The sequence below is a fragment of the Gymnoscopelus braueri genome (assembly GCF_963280865.1).
Source record: "Gymnoscopelus braueri genome assembly, chromosome: 12".
Taxonomy (NCBI): Eukaryota; Metazoa; Chordata; class Actinopteri; order Myctophiformes; family Myctophidae; genus Gymnoscopelus; species Gymnoscopelus braueri.
In genome coordinates this window covers 51,545,446-51,571,240 of record NC_137614.1, presented here as the reverse complement: position 1 = coordinate 51,571,240, position 25,795 = coordinate 51,545,446, and the positions used below count along the sequence as shown (strand labels likewise).

General features: G+C 36.2%; 1 protein-coding gene across 1 annotated transcript in view; it reads left to right on the top strand.

Moving 5' to 3' along the window:
- The window catches only part of LOC308097414 (uncharacterized protein), a gene marked incomplete at its 5' end in the record, with an annotated part of 31,829 nt that extends 7,223 nt beyond the window's left edge, over positions 1 to 24,606 (top strand). The window contains 15 exons of the mRNA XM_080445174.1: positions 837 to 908; positions 1,951 to 2,025; positions 3,464 to 3,526; positions 4,761 to 4,814; positions 5,784 to 5,837; positions 7,855 to 7,938; positions 8,540 to 8,593; positions 12,207 to 12,290; positions 13,181 to 13,264; positions 13,874 to 13,927; positions 17,930 to 17,983; positions 18,959 to 19,042; positions 19,636 to 19,689; positions 21,180 to 21,305; positions 22,954 to 24,606. Of these exons, the coding sequence (XP_080301300.1) occupies positions 837 to 908; positions 1,951 to 2,025; positions 3,464 to 3,526; positions 4,761 to 4,814; positions 5,784 to 5,837; positions 7,855 to 7,938; positions 8,540 to 8,593; positions 12,207 to 12,290; positions 13,181 to 13,264; positions 13,874 to 13,927; positions 17,930 to 17,983; positions 18,959 to 19,042; positions 19,636 to 19,689; positions 21,180 to 21,305; positions 22,954 to 23,249 (1,292 nt within the window). The 3' untranslated portion in view covers positions 23,250 to 24,606. The remainder of the gene's footprint in view (positions 1 to 836; positions 909 to 1,950; positions 2,026 to 3,463; positions 3,527 to 4,760; positions 4,815 to 5,783; positions 5,838 to 7,854; positions 7,939 to 8,539; positions 8,594 to 12,206; positions 12,291 to 13,180; positions 13,265 to 13,873; positions 13,928 to 17,929; positions 17,984 to 18,958; positions 19,043 to 19,635; positions 19,690 to 21,179; positions 21,306 to 22,953) is intronic.
- Positions 24,607 to 25,795: the final 1,189 nt, after the last annotated feature.

Genomic DNA, 25,795 nt, shown 5'->3' with positions numbered 1-25,795 from the left:
AAAGATCAGAAGCAATACATATGAGACTACAAAATGACATTGAAACACAATTTAAAGTATAATTACTGCTATAGTAGGCTTCTACAGTATATTGTTTCAATTCAATTCCCCAACAATTACTTTAGCCAGCCAGTCAATAGTTGCTCGGCCCTGCCACCTACTGTCCACCTACTGTATTACACAGTGGGAGACGCCCCTAAAGGCAATACTTTTTAATAATCAGAACTATAGAGCAGACTTCTACTTTGTGTTCCTTTCTCTTCTCTTGGTCGCTTGTCATCTATCTAAAAAGGTCGATACGTTTGTGTTGCAGTGTTGCCATATTTTGTGAGAAATAAGCAACCAGCTCTAGGAAAACAAGCAACTATACTACATCACAAGAGCACTTTAAACCTCTGCAAGGGCTATTTGAGGGCGATGCGACGCATTATGAGCTTGTAGATCTGCTATTTTTTAAAACTCTTGCAATAAAATGTGGAATATTTGGAATATTATTGGAAGTGGAAGCTAGGCTAAGAGGAGATGCGACAATTAGGGAGCAGCAGTATGGGTTTATGCCAAGGATTGATTGATTGAATATTTTATATTATTATTATTACACAGCATGAGTACAGTCAAACACTTGGTCTAAACGGATAATGGTTCCCCCTGAGAGTGCTGATGGAGAAGTATAGAGAAGGACAGAAGGAGTTTATTGGAGGTTATCCACATAATACTTATTCATTATTAATAACCACATATCTTATTAGAAACCACTCTTATTGATGCATTTTAAATGAAACTATTTAGTATTTATGATTGACTGAATGTTAATGCTGATGCTCTTCTGTTTTCAGCCCTCCTTGCTAAACTGACGGCCATGGAAAAGAGGCTCACTGCGAGTGAGGAACTGAACCGACAGAATGCAGGTATTATAACCTTTATGTTCTATAATGAACAGACAGAATGCAGGTATTATAACCTTTATGTTCTATAATGAACAGACAGAATGCAGGTATTATAACCTTTATGTTCTATAATGAACAGACAGAATGCAGGTATATTATAACCTTTATGTTCTATAATGAACAGACAGAATGCAGGTACATATTATATTCATTATAATGAATACTGTACAGTGGTAATACTACATATTATATTCATTATGTTATAATGAATACTGTGCAGTGGTAATACTACATATTATATTCATTATAATGAATACTGTGCAGTGGTAATACTACATATTATATTCATTATGTTATAATGAATACTGTACAGTGGTAATACTACATATTATATTCATTATGTTATAATGAATACTGTGCAGTGGTAATACTACATATTATATTCATTATGTTATAATGAATACTGTGCAGTGGTAATACTATATATTATATTCATTAGAAGGACAATATCAGTCACTAGAAGCAGAGACGTGTGTTTTCAATGAGTCTAACATGGTTAAAATGGAGTTTGAAGACACAATGGGTTCATATAGAAAGGGGGGCGTGTCTTATAACATGAATATGAAATATGTAAATATTGAATCAAGGAACATAAAAACTGTCTGGGGTGAAACACAAAGACAGAGTAGACGTTAAAATGACCCCAGAAGTGTTTAAAGACTTGCATTACTGAGCGTTCTTGCCTACTTATACATACTGGCTGGGTCAAAATGACCGTTCAGTGTGAAAAAGATTTAATGCCTAAAATCTCTCATAATCTGGGCTCAAACTTAAACAAAATAGTTTAACATTTGATGTATTACCTTGTGTTTTCTTTGCTTACTGTAAGTCGCTCTGAACTAAGATGCTAAATGCCGACATTGTAAATTGTATTTATGCATTTAAAATGCTACACTCTATAACACAATAAAAACGTTGTTTACTGCCAGATTTTGTATACTGGTGTTTTAATCAAACTGCATTAGTATTAATGAGTGATTTATTGTTAATGTGATTATTTCAGCTCAGCTGTCCAGCGTAGAAATGAGAGTGAATGTAAGTGACAGTCAAGTGGAGCAACTGAACAGACACAATGCAGGTATTATAACTTCACATTTAGTTAACATTTTATGTACTTTAATGCAGGGTTTCTCAAAGTGGGTGCTGTGACACCCTAGGGTTCCGTGATACAATACTTTAATATTTGTAATTGATCAAAATCATTTCAGTTTAACCACTTTAACCATAACCCTCTATACTTGATTTGCTTGGTGTGCTCTTTATCCATCTACACCAAATCACCAAAAATAGCAGATCTACAAACTCACAACACATCACAAAGTGACGTGTTGTGAGCTTGTAGATCGGCAATAGACCTTTCGCTCAGCCCCGCCCCTCTCCCATAAGCCCCGCCTCACTTCAATGTTAATTTCATGGATCTTATACATTAAATTTGGGAACCAGAGCTTCGAAATCTCTTCCAAATCCGTCAACAAGGCCTGCCGTATGCACTGGAAAAATATGTGCATGACTATTTTAGAAAACAGTGTTTTATCATATATGAAAAACAATAGGATATCAATTCAACTCAACTACCAGACAGGAGTTTTACCGCAGGGTAACAACAAGAGTCAAGACTACAAACTGTAGCCTATCACTTAATAAATATAGCCTACCTACAAAGTAAATTTAACACTTGCAATATTTATTTTAATACATGTTTTTTTAATACATGCGGGGGGGGGGGGGGGGGAATCTCGCCTGCCCTAAATGTAATTCCTGGGGACGCTACTGTTATATAATATGAATGTTGATGATATTAATATTGCTAATCTTCTTCAATGACACGGTCGGTCGGTCACTTCCTAGTCTTAATGTAACCCTGTGGTCTCCTCCCCCTCCTGTTGAGTTGATTATTAGACGATGCAGATCCTATAGTTTTTCATATATGATTAAACACTGTTTTGTTTTTTAATAGTCATGCACATATTTTTCCAGTGCATACGGCAGGCCTTGTTGACGGATTTGGAAGAGATTTCGAAGCTCTGGTTCCAAAAATGAACGAACATATAATGTATAAGATCCATGAAATTTACATTGAAGTGAGTGAGCCAGCTGTGAAAGTGTCCGAAGGGGCGGGGCTTAGGGGAGAGGGGCGGGGCTTAACAAAAGGTCTATTGTTGGTGAACGTTACCACAAGATTAGAGATGCTGGGGTTCAAGTGGATATTTTCAATCTGTCCTAATGGAAACTGACATTCTCTGAAGTTGTCCTTGTGACATACTGTATCTTAGGAGGAAAGAATTAAATGTTTACGTCCTGTAATGTGACAGAAATTAAAGGTGCCATAAAGTAACAATGTCACTCATGTCTTATGACATGAATATGAAATATGTAAATGTTGAATCAAGCAACATAAAAACTGTCTGGAGTGAAACACAAAAGCCAAAGTAGACTTTAAAATGACCCAGAAGTGTTTTAACACTTGCTTGATTGAGCTTTTTTGTATACTGGCTATAATATTGTGATGATTTCAGCCAACCTTGCTCAACTGTCCAGCGTAGCAATGAGGGTGGAGCAACTGAACAGACACCAAGCAGGTATTATAACTTCACATTTAGCAAACGTGTTATGTACTATAATGCAGGGTTTCTCAAAGTAGGTGCTGTGACACCCTATGGTCCAGGGGTGCCACAGTCCAGGGGTGCCACAGAATACTTTGATAATATTTGTAATTGATCAAAATCACTTCAGTTTAACCACTTTAACCATAACCCTCTATACTTGATTTGCTTGGTGCGCTCTTTTTCCATCTACACCAAATCTCTTCAACAAAAATAGCAGCACTACAACTCATAACATATCACAAAGTGACTTGATGTGAGCTTGTAGATCTGCTATTTTTGGTGAACGTTACCACAAGATTAGAGATGCTGGGGTTCAAGTGGATATTTTCAAATCGGTCCTAATGGAAACTGACATTCTCTCAAGTTGTCCTTCTGACGTACTGTATCCATAGGCGGCGGGTAATGAAGGCTTGGGTAGGCTAAACCTTCCCAAATATTATGCTGGGGATTGTGCAAATTATATATAATATATGTGCGCAGCATTATATAGACCAATTATTGGTCAATATAGCCTTCCCAGTCAGGCTCACCCGCCGCCTATGACTGTATCTTAGGGGGAAATAATTACATTTTTGATATAAATGACATAAATTTAAGGTGCCATAAAGTAACAATGTCATTCATGTCTTATGACATGAATATGAATTTTGTAAATATTGAATCAAACATAAAAAATGTCTGGGGTGAAACACAAAAACCAAAGTAGACTTTAAAATGACCCAGAAGTGTTCACTTGCTTGACTGAGTTTTTTTGCCCCTTCTTACACAAAATGGCTGGGTCAAAATGACCCTTCAGTGTGAAAAATATTTAAAGACTAAAATCTCTCATAATCTGGGCTCAAACTTAAACAAAATAGTTTAACATTTGATGTATTACCTTGTGTTTTCCTTGCTTACTGTAAGTTGCTCTGAATTAAGAGCATCTGCTAAATGCCTAAATTGTACATTGTATTTATGTATTTAACATTCTATAAAAAATTAAAACTTTCTTTACAGCCAGATTTTATTAAAATAAGTATATGACCTCTAGGATAAATTCAGGTTCAACAGAAATCTCTACCTCACCAATATTTGATTCATAGAATTCAAAAGTTTTAAAATTCATACTTTTATGTCAAATCAGATTAACTGCAAACACTACTGGTGTTTCAATCAAACTGCATGAGTATTAATGAGTGATTTAATGTTAATATTGTGATGATTTCAGCCAAACTTGCTCAGCTGTCCAGTGTGGAAATGAAGGTGAACAGACACAATGCAGGTATTATAACTTCACATTTAGCAAACATTGTATGTACTATAATGCAGGGTTTCTCAAAGTGTGTGCTGTGACACCCTAGGGTGCCGTGACACAAGGCCAGGGGTGCCACAGAATACTTTGATAATATTTGGAATTGATCAAAATCACTTCAGTTTAACCACTTTAACCATAACCCTCTATACTTGATTTGCTTGATGCGCTCTTTTTTCCATCTACACTAAATCTCTTCAACAAAAATAGCAGATCTACAAGTTCCTAACATGTTAAAAGTCACGCAATGTGAGCTTATAGATCGGCTATTTTTGGTGAATGTTACCACGAGATTAGAGATGCTGAGGTTTAAGTGGATATTTTCAATCTGTCCTAATGGAAACTGACATTCTCTCAAGTTGTCCTTGTGACATACTGTATCTTAGGAGGAAATAATTAAATTTTTACGTCCCGTAATGTGACATAAATTTAAGGTACCATAAAGTAACAATGTCATTCATGTCTTATAACATGAAGATGAAATATTTAAATGTGGAATAAGCAACATAAAAACTGTCTGGAGTGAAACTAAAAAGCCAGAGTAGACTTTAAAATGACCCAGAAGTGTTTTAACACTTGCTTGATTGAGCTTTCTTGCCTACTAACACCTACTGTTTGGGTCAAAATTACCCTTCAGTGTGAACAAGAATGAATGCCTAAAATCTCTCTTCATCTGGGCTCAAACTTAAACATAATAATTGTATTATGTATTAATTTAAAAAAAAAGCTCTCTTCATAGGCAGATTTTATTAAAATAAGTGCATGATCTCTGGACTAAATTCAGGTTCAACAGAAATCTCTCCCTCACCCATATTTGATTCATAGAATTAAAACATATTTTTTATGTCAAATAAGGTTAACTGTAAACACTGCTGATGTTTTAATCAAACTGCTTGAGTATTAATGAGTGATTTAATGTTAATATTGTGATGATTTCAGCCAACCTTGCTAAGCTGTCCAGTGTGGAAATGAAGGTGAACAGACACAATGCAGGTATTATAACTTCACATTTAGCAAACATTGTATGTACTATAATGGAGGGTTTCTCAAAGTGTGTGCTTTGACACCTCAGGGTGCTGTAACACAAGTCCAGGGGTGCCGCAAAATACTTTGATAATATTTGAAATGATCAAAATCACTTCAGTTTAACCATAACCCTCTATACTTGAGATGCTTGGTGCGCTCTTCATCCATCTACACCAAAAATAACAGATCTACAAGCTCAAAATACGTCACAAAGTGACTTGATGTGAGCTTGTAGATCTGCTATTGTTGGTGAACACTAGCACAAGAGTAGTGGATATTTTCAATCTGTCCTAATGGAAACTGACATTCTCTCAAGTTGTCCTTGTGACATACTGTATCTTAGGGGGAAATAATTAAAAGTCCCGTAATGTGATATAAACTTAGGTGGCATAAAGTAACAACGTCATTCATGTCTTATGACATAAATATGAAATATGTATAAGTAAATGTTGAATCAAGCAACATAAAAACTGTCTGGGGTGAAACACAAAGCCAGAGTAGACGTTAAAATGACCCCAGAAGTGTTTTAACACTTGCTTGACTGAGTTTTTTGCCTACTTACACAAAATGGCTGGGTCAAAATGACCCTTCAGTGTGAAAAATATTTAAAGCCTAAAATCTCTCATAAGCTGGGGTCAAACTTAAACAACATAGTTTAACATTTGATGTATTACCTCGTGTTTTCCTTGCTTACTGTAAGTTGCTCTGACTTAAGAGCATCTGCTAAATGCCTAAATTGTAAATTGTATTTATGTATTTAAAATGCTATAAAAAAATAAGTATATGACCTCTAGGATAAATTCATGTTCAACAGAAATCTCTACCTCACTAATATTTGATTCATATAATTCAAAAGTTTTAAAATTCATACTTTTATGTCAAATCAGATTAACTGTAAACACTACTGGTGTTTTAATCAAACTGCATGAGTATTAATGAGTGATTTAATGTTAATATTGTGATGATTTCAGCCAACCTTGCTAAGCTGTCCAGTGTGGAAATGAAGGTGAACAGACACAATGCAGGTATTATAACTTCACATTTAGCAAACATTTAATGTACTATAATGCAGGGTTTCTCAAAGTGGGTGCTGTGGCACCCTAGGGTGTCACAAGTCCAGGGGTGCCGCAGAATACTTTGATAATATTTGTAATTGATCAAAATCACTTCAGTTTAACCACTTTAACCATAACCCTCTATACTTGATTTGCTTGATGCGCTCTTTTTCCATCTACACCAAATCTCTTCAACAAAAATAGCAGATCTACAAGTTCCTAACACATCAAAAGTCACGCGATGTGAGCTTAGAGATAGTCTATTTTTGGTGAATGTTACCACGAGATTAGAGATGCTGAGGTTCAAGTGGATATTTTCAAATCTGTCCTAATGGAAACTGACATTCTCTCAAGTTGTCCTTGTGACATACTGTATCTTAGGAGGAAATAATTACATTTGTCCCGTAATGTGACATAAATTTAAGGTACCATAAAGTAACAATGTCATTCATGTCTTATAACATGAATATGAAATATTTAAATGTTGAATAAGCAACATAAAAACTGTCTGGAGTAAACTAAAAAGCCAGAGTAGCCTTTAAAATGACCCAGAAGTGTTTTAACACTTGCTTGATTGAGCTTTCTTGCCTACTAACACCTACTGTTTGGGTCAAAATTACCCTTCAGTGTGAACAAGAATGAATGCCTAAAATCTCTCTTCATCTGGGCTCAAACTTAAACAAAATAATTGTATTATGTATTAATTTTAAAAAAAAGCTCTCTTCATAGGCAGATTTTATTAAAATAAGTGCATGATCTCTGGACTAAATTCAGGTTCAACAGAAATCTCTCCCTCACCCTTATTTGATTCATAGAATTAAAACATATTTTTTATGTCAAATAAGGTTAACTGTAAACACTGCTGATGTTTTAATCAAACTGCTTGAGTATTAATGAGTGATTTAATGTTAATATTGTGATGATTTCAGCCAACCTTGCTCAACTGTCCAGCGTAGACATGAGGTTGAATCTAACTGAGGGTCGAGTGGAGGAAGTGAACAGACACAATGAAGGTATTATACTTTCATTGTTAGAAAACTCATGTTGAAAACTCTGTCAATACATACTGATTAGTGTGGCTGTTGATTCTGATTGTCTCTAGGCAACCCCAGTATTGTTCTTGCACACAATGTCACAAACATAAAATCCAGACTTGTGAGGTGCACTGTTAACCGATACGCACCAAACATGGAACAAACATTGTTCAGGGGTCTGCCATGAAAATAGTCACACACAAAAAAACATTGAACACAATATCAAATGGGAACTAAATCACCAATAGAACTGGATTTGAAGGCCTGACAATGTAAACACCAAACGTTACTGCACTACTCACACAGTTGTTGTGGCACGCACGCACGCGCGCACACACACACACACACACACACACACACACACACACACACACACACACACACACACACACACACACACACACACACACACACACACACACACACACACACACACACACACACACACACACACACACACACACACACACACACACACACACACACACACACGTCAAATTAAATCAACTACTGAAATTGATGGTTTTGAAATCAAACTGCATGAGTATTAATGAGTGATTAAATGTTGTGATTATTTCAGCTCAGCTGTCCATCGTTGACCATCGAGTGGAGAACGTGAGCAGACTCATAACAGGTATTATAACTATTATCACTTTTACCAAACATGTCATGTTTTAATCCCTTGTTAAAAATTCCAAAGAGCAATGATGTGTCAAAGTTAGCCTGCTGTCATACAGATGAAGTGTTAACTGGTCTAAACTGGTTAGAAGGCCTGCTGTCATACAGATTAAATGTTAACTGGTCTAAACTGGTTAGAAGGCAGCCTGCTGTCATACAGATGAAGTGGTAACTGGTCTAAACTGGTTAGAAGGCAGCCTGCTGTCATACAGATGAAGTGGTAACTGGTCTAAACTGGTTAGAAGGCAGCCTGCTGTCATACAGATGAAGTGGTAACTGGTTTGAACCAAGTAGTGGCTTTACATGTGACCTGTAGAAACACCACTGATCATGTGACCTGTTTATTGTTTTATTGAATTATAAACCTTCACATATCTCCTAGTAGAATGTTTTATTGAACAATAAAACATTCTACTAGGAGATATGTGAATGTTTTATTGAATAATAAAACATTCACATATCTCCTAGTAGAATGCAGTATGAATGTTCCAACCCCCTCCTACCTCAAAATGTCTGTCCCACTCCATACATTATCAGCTCATACAACTTTATTTATTATTATTATTATTATTATTATTATTATTATTATAATTATAATTATAATTATTATTATAATAATAATAATAATAATAATTATTATTATTATTACACAGGTTCTGCATTAGTTTCAATACACTACGACTAGACAATACCACTAGATAGCAAATATTCTATGCTGTTGATATCACTTTGTCCTGTTTTTTATTATTATTAATAGTATAACATGTGGCTGAATTTGACCGACAACTAGTAATTATTATTATTAATTTTTTTGGGGGGGGCATTTTAGTTTTTTCATGAAAGCAGAGATTCATAGCTACGAATTAAAATATTGGTTGTGCAGTTTGACTTTGTTTTAGAGTCAATAAATGTGTTACAATTCTTGGAGCTGAAAAAACAGCCTTCTCTAGAAATGTGGCGGATTCAAAAGTACAATATTTGTCTTTGCATTGTAGTGGAGTGAAAGTTTAGAATATCCCCAAACATATTACATGAAGTCCTAAAATCAGAATTACTTAAAGTACAAGACAGTTTTGGAAATAATAATCAAACCAAAATAGCAGATCTACAAGCTGCTATTAGCTTCTATAAGCTGCTATAGCTGATCTACATGACACAGAAACTATGAGAATATTAATCTGATACGTCAGTACGGTGGCTTTAACATATGTGAGCAGGCCTGGTGTTTCGGGCATCAACTCGCGAGTTGAAAAACAGTAGAAACTAGCTAAATAACGTATTATTTTTTTGGCTGATTTTCGTTTTTTTCCATATTAACACAGTTCGAATGTTGAGGAAGCTTTCGATCCCAACAGATATCCGTTTTAGAATCATTAAGTGGTTTAAATTACATTGCAAACACAGCAGTGTTTCTGTGTGTTTCTGTCGGTCTTGTGGGGGCGGAGAGTGGTTTTAACTTGCAGGGACAACATTAGCATGAGTGGTTTTGGTTGGTCGTTGGCCCATCGTTCTCCGGTTACAAGCCTAATCCCCGCCCATCAGTTTCGCTCCTCTCTGTGGTGGTGTAAAGTTACTAAGTACATTTACTCAATTACTGTACTTAAGTACAATTTTGAGGTATTTTACTTTACTGGAGAAATATCCACTGGGTGAATATTCAACCTGAGGCTGAAAGTAACTTCACCACGGTGGGAAGCGGCTAGCCCTGGTCCAGAGCGTTAGTGAGTTCCCTCAAGTTCCCTCAAGAGTAGTGAAAATAAACAAAACCATTTCGCTACTCACCAAAACAAAGGCTGTTTTGTGTTGTTGAAAGTCTATTCTCGGAGGTGGGAAGCCTCTCAGCACCCCACCTACTCTGTAAAATACACTTTTTGGGCAGAAAATAAAATATGTCCGCGAGACGGAAATTATTTTTATTTACTCCACAGTGCCCTCTACAGATTTGGTTAATGGTAAGTTCAAATTGTCCAGATCTGTAGAGGGCGCAGTGGAGTAAATACAAATAATCTCATTAACGCTCTGGACCAGGGCTAGGAAGCGGCCAGTATTGCGTTAGTCTTTTTCGGGACAGAATCTAGTTGTATAAACAATATAACATTGTAGCGAACACAGCAGCTACAGTAGGTGAGGGCAGCCCCAGCTAAACAACAGGCCGCTCGACGTTCGAATGGAAGTATTTCACTGAAGATGTGGCCAAAACAACAGTGGGGTAACGAGGCTAGGAGCTTAGCATTGTTAGCTCGCCGCCAAGCATCATGGCAGAACGTACACCTGGTGTTTGCATTTCTCCATTTACAACTCGTACATCTACATAAACGTTCATATTTCAAATATAAAGTGCTTATCTCATGGCCACGGGTGTTATAATTATGTACGGGCCCTCATAAGTACCTGTATCTTCCGTATTGTTCAATAAAAAGCATTTTGATCCGATTGATGGCCATCTCCGTTTTTTTTTCAACTATGCGGCCGTATCGGTTGGGGGGTGTATAGTATTGCACTCCTGATACGTTATAACTCTATGAGCAAATGGCCGCCGATCGGATTAAAATGCTTTTTATTGAACAATATGGAAGGTACAGGTACTTAGACCCACCCGAAGTGAATGGTAACATCCGTGGTCATGAGGTAAGCACTTTATATTTGAAATCTGAACGTTTATGTAGATGTACGGGTTGTAAATGGAGAGTGCAAACACCAGGTTGGAGTTAATCCAGGACCTATAGCTGGTGCGTGTCTTTATCATTAGCAGGTAAACCTCGACTATAGTCGACTACCAGTGGGTCAAATTTAGTGGTGGAAGAAGCACTTGGTGGTAGCAATACCACAATATAAAAAGTAAAAGGCCTGTGCTCAAAATGTTACGTTCAAGCAAAGTAAAAGTACAAAAAGTATTGGCATCAAAATATACTTAAAGTACCTAAAGTAAAAGTACTCAAATGTTTGAAAATAGCTGATCTACAAGCTCACAAATTTAAGGTGCCATAAAGTAACAATGTCATTCATGTCTTATGACATGAATATGAAATATGTAAATATTCAAGCAACATAAAACATGTGTGGGTTGAAACAAAAAGCCAGAGTAGACTTTAAAATTACCCCAGAAGTATTTTAACACTTGCTTCACTGAGCTTTCTTGCCTATATACTGGCTGGGTCAAAATGACCCTTCAGTGTGCAAAATAATGAATGTCTAAAATATCTCATAATCTGGGCTCAAACTCAAACAAAATAGTTTAACATTTGATGTATTACCTCGTGTTTTCCTTGCTTACTGTAAGTTGCTCTGAATTAAGAGCATCTGCTAAAAGCCTAAATGTATGCATTTAAAATGCTATAACGAAATAAAAACTTGGGTTGCAACCAGATTTTATATCTATAAGTATATGACCTCTAGGCCAAATTCAGGTTCAACAGAAATCTCTCCCTCACCCATATTTGATTCATAAGCGAATATTTTAAAATTCTATTTTTATGTCAAACCAGATTAACTGTAATTACTGGTGGTGTTTTAATGAAACTACATGAGTATTAATGAGTGATTTAATGTTAATATTGTGATTATTTCAGCCAACCTTGCTAAGCTGTCCAGCATAGATATGAGGGTCAATGTAAGTGAAGATCAAATGGAGCAACTGAACAGACACAATGCAGGTATTATAACTTCACATTTAGCAAATATTGTATGTACTATAATGGAGGGTTTCTCAAAGTGTGTGCTTTGACACCTCAGGGTGCTGTAACACAAGTCCAGGGGTGCCGCAAAATACTTTGATAATATTTGAACTGATCAAAATCACTTCAGTTTAACCATAACCCTCTATACTTGAGATGCTTGGTGCGCTCTTCATCCATCTACACCAAAAATAACAGATCTACAAGCTCAAAATACGTCACAAAGTGACTTGATGTGAGCTTGTAGATCTGCTATTGTTGGTGAACACTAGCACAAGAGTAGTGGATATTTTCAATCTGTCCTAATGGAAACTGACATTCTCTCAAGTTGTCCTTGTGACATACTGTATCTTAGGGGGAAATAATTAAAAGTCCCGTAATGTGATATAAACTTAGGTGGCATAAAGTAACAACGTCATTCATGTCTTATGACATAAATATGAAATATGTATAAGTAAATGTTGAATCAAGCAACATAAAAACTGTCTGGGGTGGAAGTGAACAGACACAATGACTTGTCTTCTTGCCTACTAACACCTACTGTTTGGGTCAAAATTACCCTTCAGTGTGAACAAGAATGAATGCCTAAAATCTCTCTTCATCTGGGCTCAAACTTAAACAAAATAATTGTATTATGTATTAATTTAAAAAAAAAAGCTCTCTTCATAGGCAGATTTTATTAAAATAAGTGCATGATCTCTGGACTAAATTCAGGTTCAACAGAAATCTCTCCCTCACCCTTATTTGATTCATAGAATTAAAACATATTTTTTATGTCAAATAAGGTTAACTGTAAACACTGCTGATGTTTTAATCAAACTGCTTGAGTATTAATGAGTGATTTAATGTTAATATTGTGATGATTTCAGCCAACCTTGCTCAACTGTCCAGCGTAGACATGAGGTTGAATCTAACTGAGGGTCGAGTGGAGGAAGTGAACAGACACAATGAAGGTATTATACTTTCATTGTTAGAAAACTCATGTTGAAAACTCTGACAATACATACTGATTAGTGTGGCTGTTGATTCTGATTGTCTCTAGGCAACCCCAGTATTGTTCTTGCACACAATGTCACAAACATAAAATCCAGACTTGTGAGGTGCACTGTTAACCGATACGCACCAAACATGGAACAAACATTGTTCAGGGGTCTGCCATGAAAATAGTCACACACAAAAAAACATTGAACACAATATCAAATGGGAACTAAATCACCAATAGAACTGGATTTGAAGGCCTGACAATGTAAACACCAAACGTTACTGCACTACTCACACAGTTGTTGTGGCACGCACGCACGCACGCACGCACACACACACACACACACACACACACACACACACACACACACACACACACACACACACACACACACACACACACACACACACACACACACACACACACACACACACACACACACACACACACACACACACACACACACACACACACACACACACACACACACACGTCAAATTAAATCAACTACTGAAATTGATGGTTTTGAAATCAAACTGCATGAGTATTAATGAGTGATTTAATGTTGTGATTATTTCAGCTCAGCTGTCCATCGTTGACCATCGAGTGGAGAACGTGAGCAGACTCATAACAGGTATTATAACTATTATCACTTTTACCAAACATGTCATGTTTTAATCCCTTGTTAAAAATTCCAAAGAGCAATGATGTGTCAAAGTTAGCCTGCTGTCATACAGATGAAGTGTTAACTGGTCTAAACTGGTTAGAAGGCCTGCTGTCATACAGATGAAATGTTAACTGGTCTAAACTGGTTAGAAGGCAGCCTGCTGTCATACAGATGAAGTGTTAACTGGTCTAAACTGGTTAGAAGGCAGCCTGCTGTCATACAGATGAAGTGGTAACTGGTCTAAACTGGTTAGAAGGCAGCCTGCTGTCATACAGATGAAGTGGTAACTGGTTTGAACCAAGTAGTGGCTTTACATGTGACCTGTAGAAACACCACTGATCATGTGACCTGTTTATTGTTTTATTGAATTATAAACCTTCACATATCTCCTAGTAGAATGTTTTATTGAACAATAAAACATTCTACTAGGAGATATGTGAATGTTTTATTGAATAATAAAACATTCACATATCTCCTAGTAGAATGCAGTATGAATGTTCCAACCCCCTCCTACCTCAAAATGTCTGTCCCACTCCATACATTATCAGCTCATACAACTTTATTTATTATTATTATTATTATTATTATTATTATTATTATTATTATAATTATTATTATTATTATTATTATTACACAGGTTCTGCATTAGTTTCAATACACTACGACTAGACAATACCACTAGATAGCAAATATTCTATGCTGTTGATATCACTTTGTCCTGTTTTTTATGTGGCTGAATTTGACCGACAACTAGTAATTATTATTATAATTTTTTTTGGGGGGCATTTTAGTTTTTTCATGAAAGCAGAGATTCATAGCTACGAATTAAAATATTGGTTGTGCAGTTTGACTTTGTTTTAGAGTCAATAAATGTGTTACAATTCTTGGAGCTGAAAAAACAGCCTTCTCTAGAAATGTGGCGGATTCAAAAGTACAATATTTGTCTTTGCATTGTAGTGGAGTGAAAGTTTAGAATATCCCCAAACATATTACATGAAGTCCTAAAATCAGAATTACTTAAAGTACAAGATTTTTACAGTTTTGGAAATAATAATCAAACCAAAATAGCAGATCTACAAGCTGCTATTAGCTTCTATAAGCTGCTATAGCTGATCTACATGACACAGAAACTATGAGAATATTAATCTGATACGTCAGTACGGTGGCTTTAACATATGTGAGCAGGCCTGGTGTTTCGGGCATCAACTCGCGAGTTGAAAAACAGTAGAAACTAGCTAAATAACGTATTATTTTTTTGGCTGATTTTCGTTTTTTTCCATATTAACACAGTTCGAATGTTGAGGAAGCTTTCGATCCCAACAGATATCCGTTTTAGAATCATTAAGTGGTTTAAATTACATTACAAACACAGCAGTGTTTCTGTGTGTTTCTGTCGGTCTTGTGGGGGCGGAGAGTGGTTTTAACTTGCAGGGACAACATTAGCATGAGTGGTTTTGGTTGGTCGTTGGCCCATTGTTCTCCGGTTACAAGCCTAATCCCCGCCCATCAGTTTCGCTCCTCTCTGTGGTGGTGTAAAGTTACTAAGTACATTTACTCAATTACTGTACTTAAGTACAATTTTGAGGTATTTTCCTTTACTGGAGAAATATCCACTGGGTGAATATTCAACCTGAGGCTGAAAGTAACTTCACCACGGTGGGAAGTGGCTAGCCCTGGTCCAGAGCGTTAGTGAGTTCCCTCAAGTTCCCTCAAGAGTAGTGAAAATAAACAAAACCATTTCGCTACTCACCAAAACAAAGGCTGTTTTGTGTTGTTGAAAGTCTATTCTCGGAGGTGGGAAGCCTCTCAGCACCCCACCTACTCTGTAAAATACACCTTTTGGGCAGAAAATAAAATATGTCCGCGAGACGGAAATTATTTTTATTTACTCCACAGTGCCCTCTACAGATTTGGTTAATGGTAAGTTCAAATTGTCCAGATCTGTAGAGGGCGCAGTGGAGTAAATACAAATAATCTCATTAACGCTCTGGACCAGGGCTAGGAAGCGGCCAGTATTGCGTTAGTCTTTTTCGGGACAGAATCTAGTTGTATAAACAATATAACATTGTAGCGAACACAGCAGCTACAGTAGGTGAGGGCAGCCCCAGCTAAACAACAGGCCGCTCGACGTTCGAATGGAAGTATTTCACTGAAGATGTGGCCAAAACAACAGTGGGGTAACGAGGCTAGGAGCTTAGCATTGTTAGCTCGCCGCCAAGCGTCATGGCAGAACGTACACCTGGTGTTTGCATTTCTCCATTTACAACTCGTACATCTACATAAACGTTCATATTTCAAATATAAAGTGCTTATCTCATGGCCACGGGTGTTATAGTTATGTACGGGCCCTCATAAGTACCTGTATCTTCCGTATTGTTCAATAAAAAGCATTTTGATCCGATTGATGGCCATCTCCGTTTTTTTTCCAACTATGCGGCCGGTTGGGGGGTGTATAGTATTGCACTCCTGATACGTTATAACTCTATGAGCAAATGGCCGCCGATCGGATTAAAATTTTTATTGAACAATATGGAAGGTACAGGTACTTAGACCCACCCGAAGTGAATGGTAACATCCGTGGTCATGAGGTAAGCACTTTATATTTGAAATATGAACGTTTATGTAGATGTACGGGTTGTAAATGGAGAGTGCAAACACCAGGTTGGAGTTAATCCAGGACCTATAGCTGGTGCGTGTCTTTATCATTAGTAGGTAAACCTCGACTATAGTCGACTACCAGTGGGTCAAATTTAGTGGTGGAAGAAGCACTTGGTGGTAGCAATACCACAATATAAAAAGTAAAAGGCCTGTGCTCAAAATGTTACGTTCAAGCAAAGTAAAAGTACAAAAAGTATTGGCATCAAAATATACTTAAAGTACCTAAAGTAAAAGTACTCAAATGTTTGAAAATAGCTGATCTACAAGCTCACAAATTTAAGGTGCCATAAAGTAACAATGTCATTCATGTCTTATGACATGAATATGAAATATGTAAATATTCAAGCAACATAAAACATGTGTGGGTTGAAACAAAAAGCCAGAGTAGACTTTCAAATTACCCTAGAGGTATTTTAACCAACCCGATCTCCAGAGATTACCGTAACATTGCACGGAACGAGTGCACTTCATTCCGTGGATAGCCGCCTCGGAACTCCCGAATTGCGTGCATATGGTACGGCGCTGCCTTTGTGACAAAACCATTTCGGAGGCGCGCAGTCACAGGCGAATTGTCACCCCGTGAAGGACCACCGAGGGAGCTAAGGCGACCGAGTTGCCGTCCTGAACGGTGTGACATTCGCCTGTGCCTACTCAGCGCCGTTTGAGTTATGTACCGATAGGCACAGAATCGTAAATTTTATTGTGCGGACTGCTCTGCTTTCGGGTTTTTCCGTGTTGCGACTGGTTACGCCCACCGTGGGACTCGCCGTACATATGCACGCAATTTGGGAGTTCCGAGGCGACTATCCACGGAATGAAGTGCACTGTTCCGTGCAATGTTACGGTATTCTCTGGAGATCAGGCTGATTTTAACACTTGCTTGACTGAGCTTTCTTGCCTATATACTGGCTGGGTCAAAATGACCCTTCAGTGTGCAAAAGAATGAATGTCTAAAATATCTCATAATCTGGGCTCAAACTTAAACAAAATAGTTTAACATTTGATGTATTACCTCGTGTTTTCCTTGCTTACTGTAAGTTGCTCTGAATTAAGAGCATCTGCTAAAAGCCTAAATTGTAATTTATGTATTTATGTATTTAAAATGCTATAAAAAAATAAGTATATGACCTCTAGGATAAATTCAGGTTCAACAGAAATCTCTACCTCACCAATATTTGATTCATATAATTCAAAAGTTTTAAAATTCATACTTTTATGTCAAATCAGATTAACTGTAAACACTACTGGTGTTTCAATCAAACTGCATGAGTATTAATGAGTGATTTAATATTAATTTTGTGATGATTTCAGCCAACCTTGCTCAGCTGTCCAGAGTGGAAATGAAGGTGAACAGACACAATGCAGGTATTATAACTTCACATTTAGCAAACATTTAATGTACTATAATGCAGGGTTTCTCAAAGTGGGTGCTGTGACACCCTAGGGTGTCACAAGTCCAGGGGTGCCGCAGAATACTTTGATAATATTTGTAATTGATCAAAATCACTTCAGTTTAACCACTTTAACCATAACCCTCTATACTTGATTTGCTTGATGTGCTCTTTTTCCATCTACACCAAATCTCTTCAACAAAAATAGCAGATCTACAAGTTCCTAACACATCAAAAGTCACGCGATGTGAGCTTAGAGATCGTCTATTTTTGGTGAATGTTACCACGAGATTAGAGATGCTGGGGTTTGAGTGGATATTTTCAATCTGTCCTAATGGAAACTGACATTATCTCAAGTTGTCCTTGTGACATACTGTATCTTAGGAGGAAATAATTACATTTTTACGTCCCGTAATGTGACATACATTTAAGTTACCATAAAGTAACAATGTCATTCATGTCTTATGACAAGAATATGAAATATGTAAATGTTGAATCAAGCAACATAAAAACTGTCTGGAGTGAAACTCAAAAGCCAAAGTAGACTTTAAAATGACCCAGAAGTGTTTTAACACTTGCTTGATTGAGCTTTCTTGCCTACTAACACCTACTGTTTGGGTCAAAATTGCCCTTCAGTGTGAACAAGAATGAATGCCTAAAATCTCTCTTCATCTGGGCTCAAACTTAAACAAAATAATTGTATTATGTATTTAAAATGTCAGAACAAAATAAAAAAAGCTCTCTTCATAGGCAGATTTTATTAAAATAAGTGCATGATCTCTGGACTAAGTTCAGGTTCAACAGAAATCTCTCCCTCACCCATATTTGATTCATAGAATTAAAACATTGTTTTATGTCAAATAAGATTAACTGTAAACACTGCTGATGTTTTAATCAAACTGCTTGAGTATTAATGAGTGATTTAATGTTAATATTGTGATGATTTCAGCCAACCTTGCTCAGCTGTACAGCGTAGACATGAGGTTGAATCTAACTGAGAGTCGAGTGGAGGAAGTGAACAGACACAATGAAGGTATTGTACTTTCATTGTTAGAAAACTCATGTTGAAAACTCTGACAATACATACTGATTAGTGTGGCTGTTGATTCTGATTGTCTCTAGGCAACCCCAGTATTGTTCTTGCACACAATGTCACAAACATAACATCCAGACTTGTGAGGTGCACTGTTAACCGATACGCACCAAACATGGAACAAACATTGTTCAGGGGTCTGCCATGAAAATAGTCACACACAAAATAACATTGAACACAATATCAAATGGGAACTAAATCACCAATAGAACTGGATTTGAAGGCCTGACAATGTAATCATATAGAAACACAAAACGTTACTGCACTACTCCCACAGTTGTTGTGGCACGCACGCACGCACACATTCACACACACACACACACACACACACACACACACACACACACACACACACACACACACACACACACACACACACACACACACACACACACACACACACACACACACACACACACACACACACACACACACACACACACACATCAAATTAAATCAACTACTGAAATTGATGGTTTTTAAATCAAACTGCATGAGTATTAATGAGCGATTTAATGTTGTGATTATTTCAGCTCAGCTGTCCATCGTTGACCATCGAGTGGAGAACGTGAGCAGACTCATAACAGGTATTATAACTATTATCACTTTTACCAAACATGTCATGTTGTAATCCCTTGTTAAAAGTTCCAAAGAGCAATGATGTGTCAAAGTTAGCCTGCTGTCATACAGATGAAGTGTTAACTGGTCTAAACTGGTTAGAAGGCCTGCTGTCATACAGATGAAGTGTTAACTGGTCTAAACTGGTTAGAAGGCAGCCTGCTGTCATACAGATGAAGTGGTAACTGGTCTAAACTGGTTAGAAGGCAGCCTGCTGTCATACAGATGAAGTGGTAACTGGTCTAAACTGGTTAGAAGGCAGCCTGCTGTCATACAGATGAAGTGGTAACTGGTTTAAACCAAGTAGTGGCTTTACATGTGACCTGTAGAAACACCACTGATCATGTGACCTGTTTGTTTTATTGAATTATAAACATTCACATATCTCCTAGTAGAATGTTTTATTGAATAATAAAACATTTACATATCTCCTAGTTTAATGCAGTATGAATGTTCCAACCCCCTCCTACCTCACAATGTCTGTCCCACTCCATACATTATCAGCTCATACAACTGTTATTATTATTATTATTATTATTATTATTATTATTATTATTATTATCCATACATTATCAGTTCATACAACTGTAATTATTAATATTATTATCCATGCATTATCAGCTCTCACATCTGTTATATGACTTTATGAGTATAATGACTTTCCAATCCAGAACTAAAGTGAAACATATTTCACAGGTTCTGCATTAGTTTCAATACACTACGACTAGACAATACCACTAGATAGCAAATATCTATCTAAATGTTGTTGATATCACTTTGTCCTGTTTTTTATTATTATTAATAGTATAACATGTGGCTGAATTTGACCGACAACTAGTAATTATTATTATTTTTTTGGGGGGGTATTTTAGTTTTTTCATGAAAGCAGAGATTCATAGCTACGAATTAAAATATTGGTTGTGCAGTTTGACTTTGTTTTAGAGTCAATAAATGTGTTCTACAATTCTTGGAGCTGAAAAAACAGCCTTCTCTAGAAATGTGGCGGATTCAAAAGTACAATATTTGTCTTTGCATTGTAGTGGAGTGAAAGTTTAGAATATCCCCAAATATATTACAAGAAGTCCTAAAATCAGAATTACTTAAAGTACAAGACAGTTTTGGAAATAATAATCAAACCAAAATAGCAGATCTACAAGCTGCTATTAGCTGCTATAAGCTGCTATAGCTGATCTACATGACACAGAAACTATGAGAATATTAATCCGATACGTCAGTACGGTGGCTTTAACATATTTTAGACAGGAAAAAAAATCAGTGGAGGTTTTTATCATCTGCTTAAAAATACCATCTAGTTGGAGATCTACATAATAATATAAACTATTTGATCGTTAAGAGTATAAGATATGCTTTCATAGTAATATAAATAATATGATCATTAACAGTATAATATATGTTTTTATAATCATATAATAATGTGATAATGCTCCTGTGTTGACAGACCAACCAAAGGTGGCCTTCTCTGCTTATTATCTGGGTTCTGGATCTATTGGATATAGTTCTACTACAACTCTGGTTTATCAGAGAGTTCACTCCAACATCGGCAACGCCTACAATCCATCTACAGGTAGGTGGTGATTAAGTTAATTATGTTAATTAACTTTACATTAAAAGTAGGGTAAGTGATATTTTTGTTAAAAGGTTAAATAGCTCTATATTGTGATAGTAATCATTGCTATAGAGTGTTTGTTCAGTAACAGTGTTAAATAGCTCTATATTGTGATAGTAATCATTGCTATAGTGTTTGTTCAGTAACAGTGTTAAATAGATCTATATTGTGATAGTAATCATTACTATAGAGTGTTTGTTCAGTAACAGGAGTCTCCATGTCTCTCCAGCTCTTTAATAAACTGAAAATACATTTTCAAGTTTGATGATTATTACAACATAGAGCTATTTAACACTTATGTTAACAAAAACATATCACTAACCCTACCTTTAAGTGACTAAGTTAATATGTTAATGAGCTTTACATTAAGTGATTAACCAATTAAACTCCATATGGGTAACCGGAGTCCCTCAGGGCTGTTATTGTGGAGAAAACTTTTGCTGAAATAGCAGATGGACAAGCTCACAACCTGACGCGTTGTGAGCTTGTCAATCTGCTATTTTCAGCAAAAGCTTTAACCACAATACCGATGACGGGGTTAAAGTGATTAAAGAGATATTTCACTTTCAAACATGTTTGGGGGTCATTTTAACGTCTACTTGGGCTTTTGAGAAAACCACAGATAGTTTTTTAAGTTGCTTTATTTTATTTTTTTATGTTCTGGGAAAATGATAAAATAAAATAATAATGAAACACTATAATAAAACCAAGGACGGGTGTTTTCAATGAGTCAAACAGGTTAAAATGGAGTTTGAAGTTACAATGGGTTTGTATACTGTAGGAAGGGGGCGTGTCTGGTAAATTTTGTTCACAAAGGTCAGAGTAGACGTTAAAATGAGCCCAAACATGTTTGAAAGTGAAATATCCAGTTCATTATGTTAATGAGCTTTACACAATCAATTATCTCTCACCAACTAATGATACAACTTACATCTCTGTGAAAACATCAGTAACAGCATGTGAAGGGTTAACTCTGCTGTGTCATTACAGGCTGAAATGTTCAAACACTTCAAAAATATCACATTTACAAGATTTACAACATTTTTGGCTCGTTGTGAGCTTGTAGATCAGATTTTTTAGAACACTTTTTTGAAATATTTCCTTAAAAAATAGAGCTTAAAGGAATGGTTCACCCAAAAAATGACTTATTTTCTATCAATTACACACCATTAAGCCTTGAATAAATTTTTTAGTTTTTGTCTCATTCCTGAGACAATAATTTGATGAGCGGTTTGGTGTATCCGGTAGGAGACTCAAAGAGACTCCTTTGTGTCTCCTACCGGATACATCAGCATCTTTCCGCCGGTCATCAAATTATTGTCTCAGGAATGAGACAAAAACAAACAAATCTCCATTAATTCAAGGACCAGGTAGACGTTAAAATGACTCCAAACATGTTTGAAAGTGAATTATCCCTTTATGTAAAGCTCATTAACATGAGCAATTGATAGAAAATAAGTACTTTTTTTAGGTGAACTACTCCTTTAAGTAGTTAACAGTGTTTAAAAGTGTCAACATGACACGTGTGTGTGTGTGTGTGTGTGTGTGTGTGTGTGTGTGTGTGTGTGTGTGTGTGTGTGTGTGCGTGTGCGTGTGTGTGTTCCAGGTCAGTTCTCCGCACCTGTGAAAGGAGTTTATCAGTTCAGATTCACTGCAGCCGGCCATGATTCATCAAAGTATGTGATGGTCTACATGTATAAAAATAATCAGCGGCTCATTAGGAACTATGGATACAATAATCAAGGAAATGGGTTTGAATACGTGTCTAATGGAGTGATCATAGAGCTGGAGCAGAGAGACACAGTGTACATGAAGATACCTGGTGGTGGTAGATCCTTCAGGCTCTATGATAACACACAGAATCACAACACATTCAGTGGTTTTCTGCTCTATTCTCTGTAACTCTGCTACAGACACTGCTGGAAACTCACTGAGTACATTTACTCAAATACTCTACTTGAGTACAATTTAGAGATACTTTTACTTTACTTCATTATGTCCCCTTCTCAATACTTCATTTCAGTGTTTCTCAAAGTGGGGTCCGGGGGTCCTTCCGGGGGTCCCCAGCTAAACGTGTTAATATAGGAAGACAAAGTAAATACATAAAGCATTTAAACCAGTATTTTATGATGATCTACAAGCTCAACACTGGTGTGTTGTGAGCCTGTAGATCTGCTGTTTAAAAATACATACATTGGAAAGTCTTGAAACATGAGGAATAATTTAGAAAATACTAAATACCAAATCTACTCTCATGGGGGTCCCAGATGGGGGTCCCAGATGGGGGTCTGCAGATAAATACATATTGATTTGGGGTCCATTACATCTCAGAGGCAAATATTGAACTTTTAACTTTTTAATTATTTGATTACTTTAAAGGAGGAGTTCACCCAAAAAATGACTTATTTTCTATCAATTGCACACCCTATGAAGCCTTGAATCCATGGATTATTTTTTGTTTTTGTCTCATTCCTAAGCTAATAATTTGATTCCCGTCTCCTACCGGCTAATGTATCCGGTAGGAGACACAAAGTAGATTATTTGTGTCTCCTACCGGAAATACACACGGTCATCAAATTATTGTCTTAGGAATGAGACAAAAAACTAAATAAATCCATGAAATCAAGGCTTCATGGGGTGTGTAATTGATAGAAAATAAGATTTGTTTTGGGTGAACTCCTCCTTTAAGGTACTTTGTAGATTTACATTATTAAAACAAAACATATATTTTAAGCACAATGTTATACTTCAACTCTTCCAAAATAGCAGATCTACAAGCTCACAACATCTTGCAATGCATCACATTATGAGCTTGTAGATCTGCTATTTTTCTAAGACAAATATAAAAAGGTTAAATAGGCCCTTCTGCATAAAGAGTACTGTAAGTATGTTTTAATGCCAATACTTTTGTACTTTTACAGACCTTTTACTTGTAATAGAGTATTTCTACATTGTGGTTACTTGTAAGTCATTCTGGATAAGAGTGTAAATGTCTCAATTGTAACTTGTACTTGTAAATGGTATTTGTACTTTTACTTCAGTAAAAAATGTGAGTACTTCTTCCACCACTGTCCTGATAGCTTTACGTTAAAGAGCTTCTGTAATGTTCATATTCATGTTGTCAATAAAGACACATTCATTACATTAAAGAGCTTCTGTAATGTTCATATTCATGTTGTCAATAAAGACACATTCATTACATTAAAGAGCTTCTGTAATGTTCATATTCATGTTGTCAATAAAGACACATTCTAAAGCACTGTTGTTTGTCTGTTGTATTTTTTAATTGTAATGATTATTTTTAATTGTATTATTATTTATTTTATTTTATTGTATTATTTATATACTGATGTCATACAGAACACTTGTATCTTCATATATTTCTTCTTTATATATATTTAAGTACATATCTGTTCGGTCAGAAAACAACTCAAACCCACAAAAACATGTTTTTAAAACAACACAATCCTGTAACACAATCCTGTCTCATCAAAGTTGGTGACTTTATACATTGTCAGATACAAGGCTCACTTAGGAAGGCAATCAACAGAGTCAGGTAGTTTTAACCTTTAGCAGAAACCTGTAAGACACCTTGTTATTTGTTTTGCAGCGTTTTTTCCTTTCATGTATAATAGCTTGTTCTACATTTTAAAACAGACTAAAGCAACATTTTAACATTTTAGGTATATTTATATAACTTAAATGGATGTTACTATAGTTACTTAGTAGATTTGAATTATTATTACAAAACCCTCAAGCCCTATTTAAATCTACAATCTAAATTCCTTTGAAAATAGCAGATCTACAAGCTCACAACGGGTCGTGAAGCCATGTATTGACTACAGGCTGATGTCATGTACATGAATACTCTTCTTTAATATAACAGACTCATGTATTGACTACAGGATGATGTCATGTACATGAATACTCTTCTTTAATACTACAGGATGATGTCATGTACATGAATACTCTTCTTTCAGTGATCATATAAACTGCGCTCTCATAATTAGAATAATTAGAATGACTACGTTACCATGGCGTGCACATACCTGCTACTATGGTCCATTGATCGTACCACCAGCAGCTCCCAGCTCACAGCCGTTGCCAAACACCTGCATAAACACATGGAATCTCCCATTACTCAATATCAAGGTGTTTCCTGTTTACCAGTGTTGCCATGTCTGCTTATAATCAGCGACTTTGGGCTTGATTCTTGTAGTTGCTTATTTTGGCTTGCTTTCCTAATGTCTTTTAAACGAGTGGTTCCCACATGTTTTCATGTCAAGGACCCCCAGATTAATATGCAATTGTCCGTGGACCCCAATCTAAAAATATGTAGTGCCTGGGACCCCATACAAGATTTTTGTTGTTAAAATGGTTCAAATATATTAAAAAAAATCTCACTTTTCCCTCCAATATTTATTGAAAATAGCAGATCTACAAGCTCA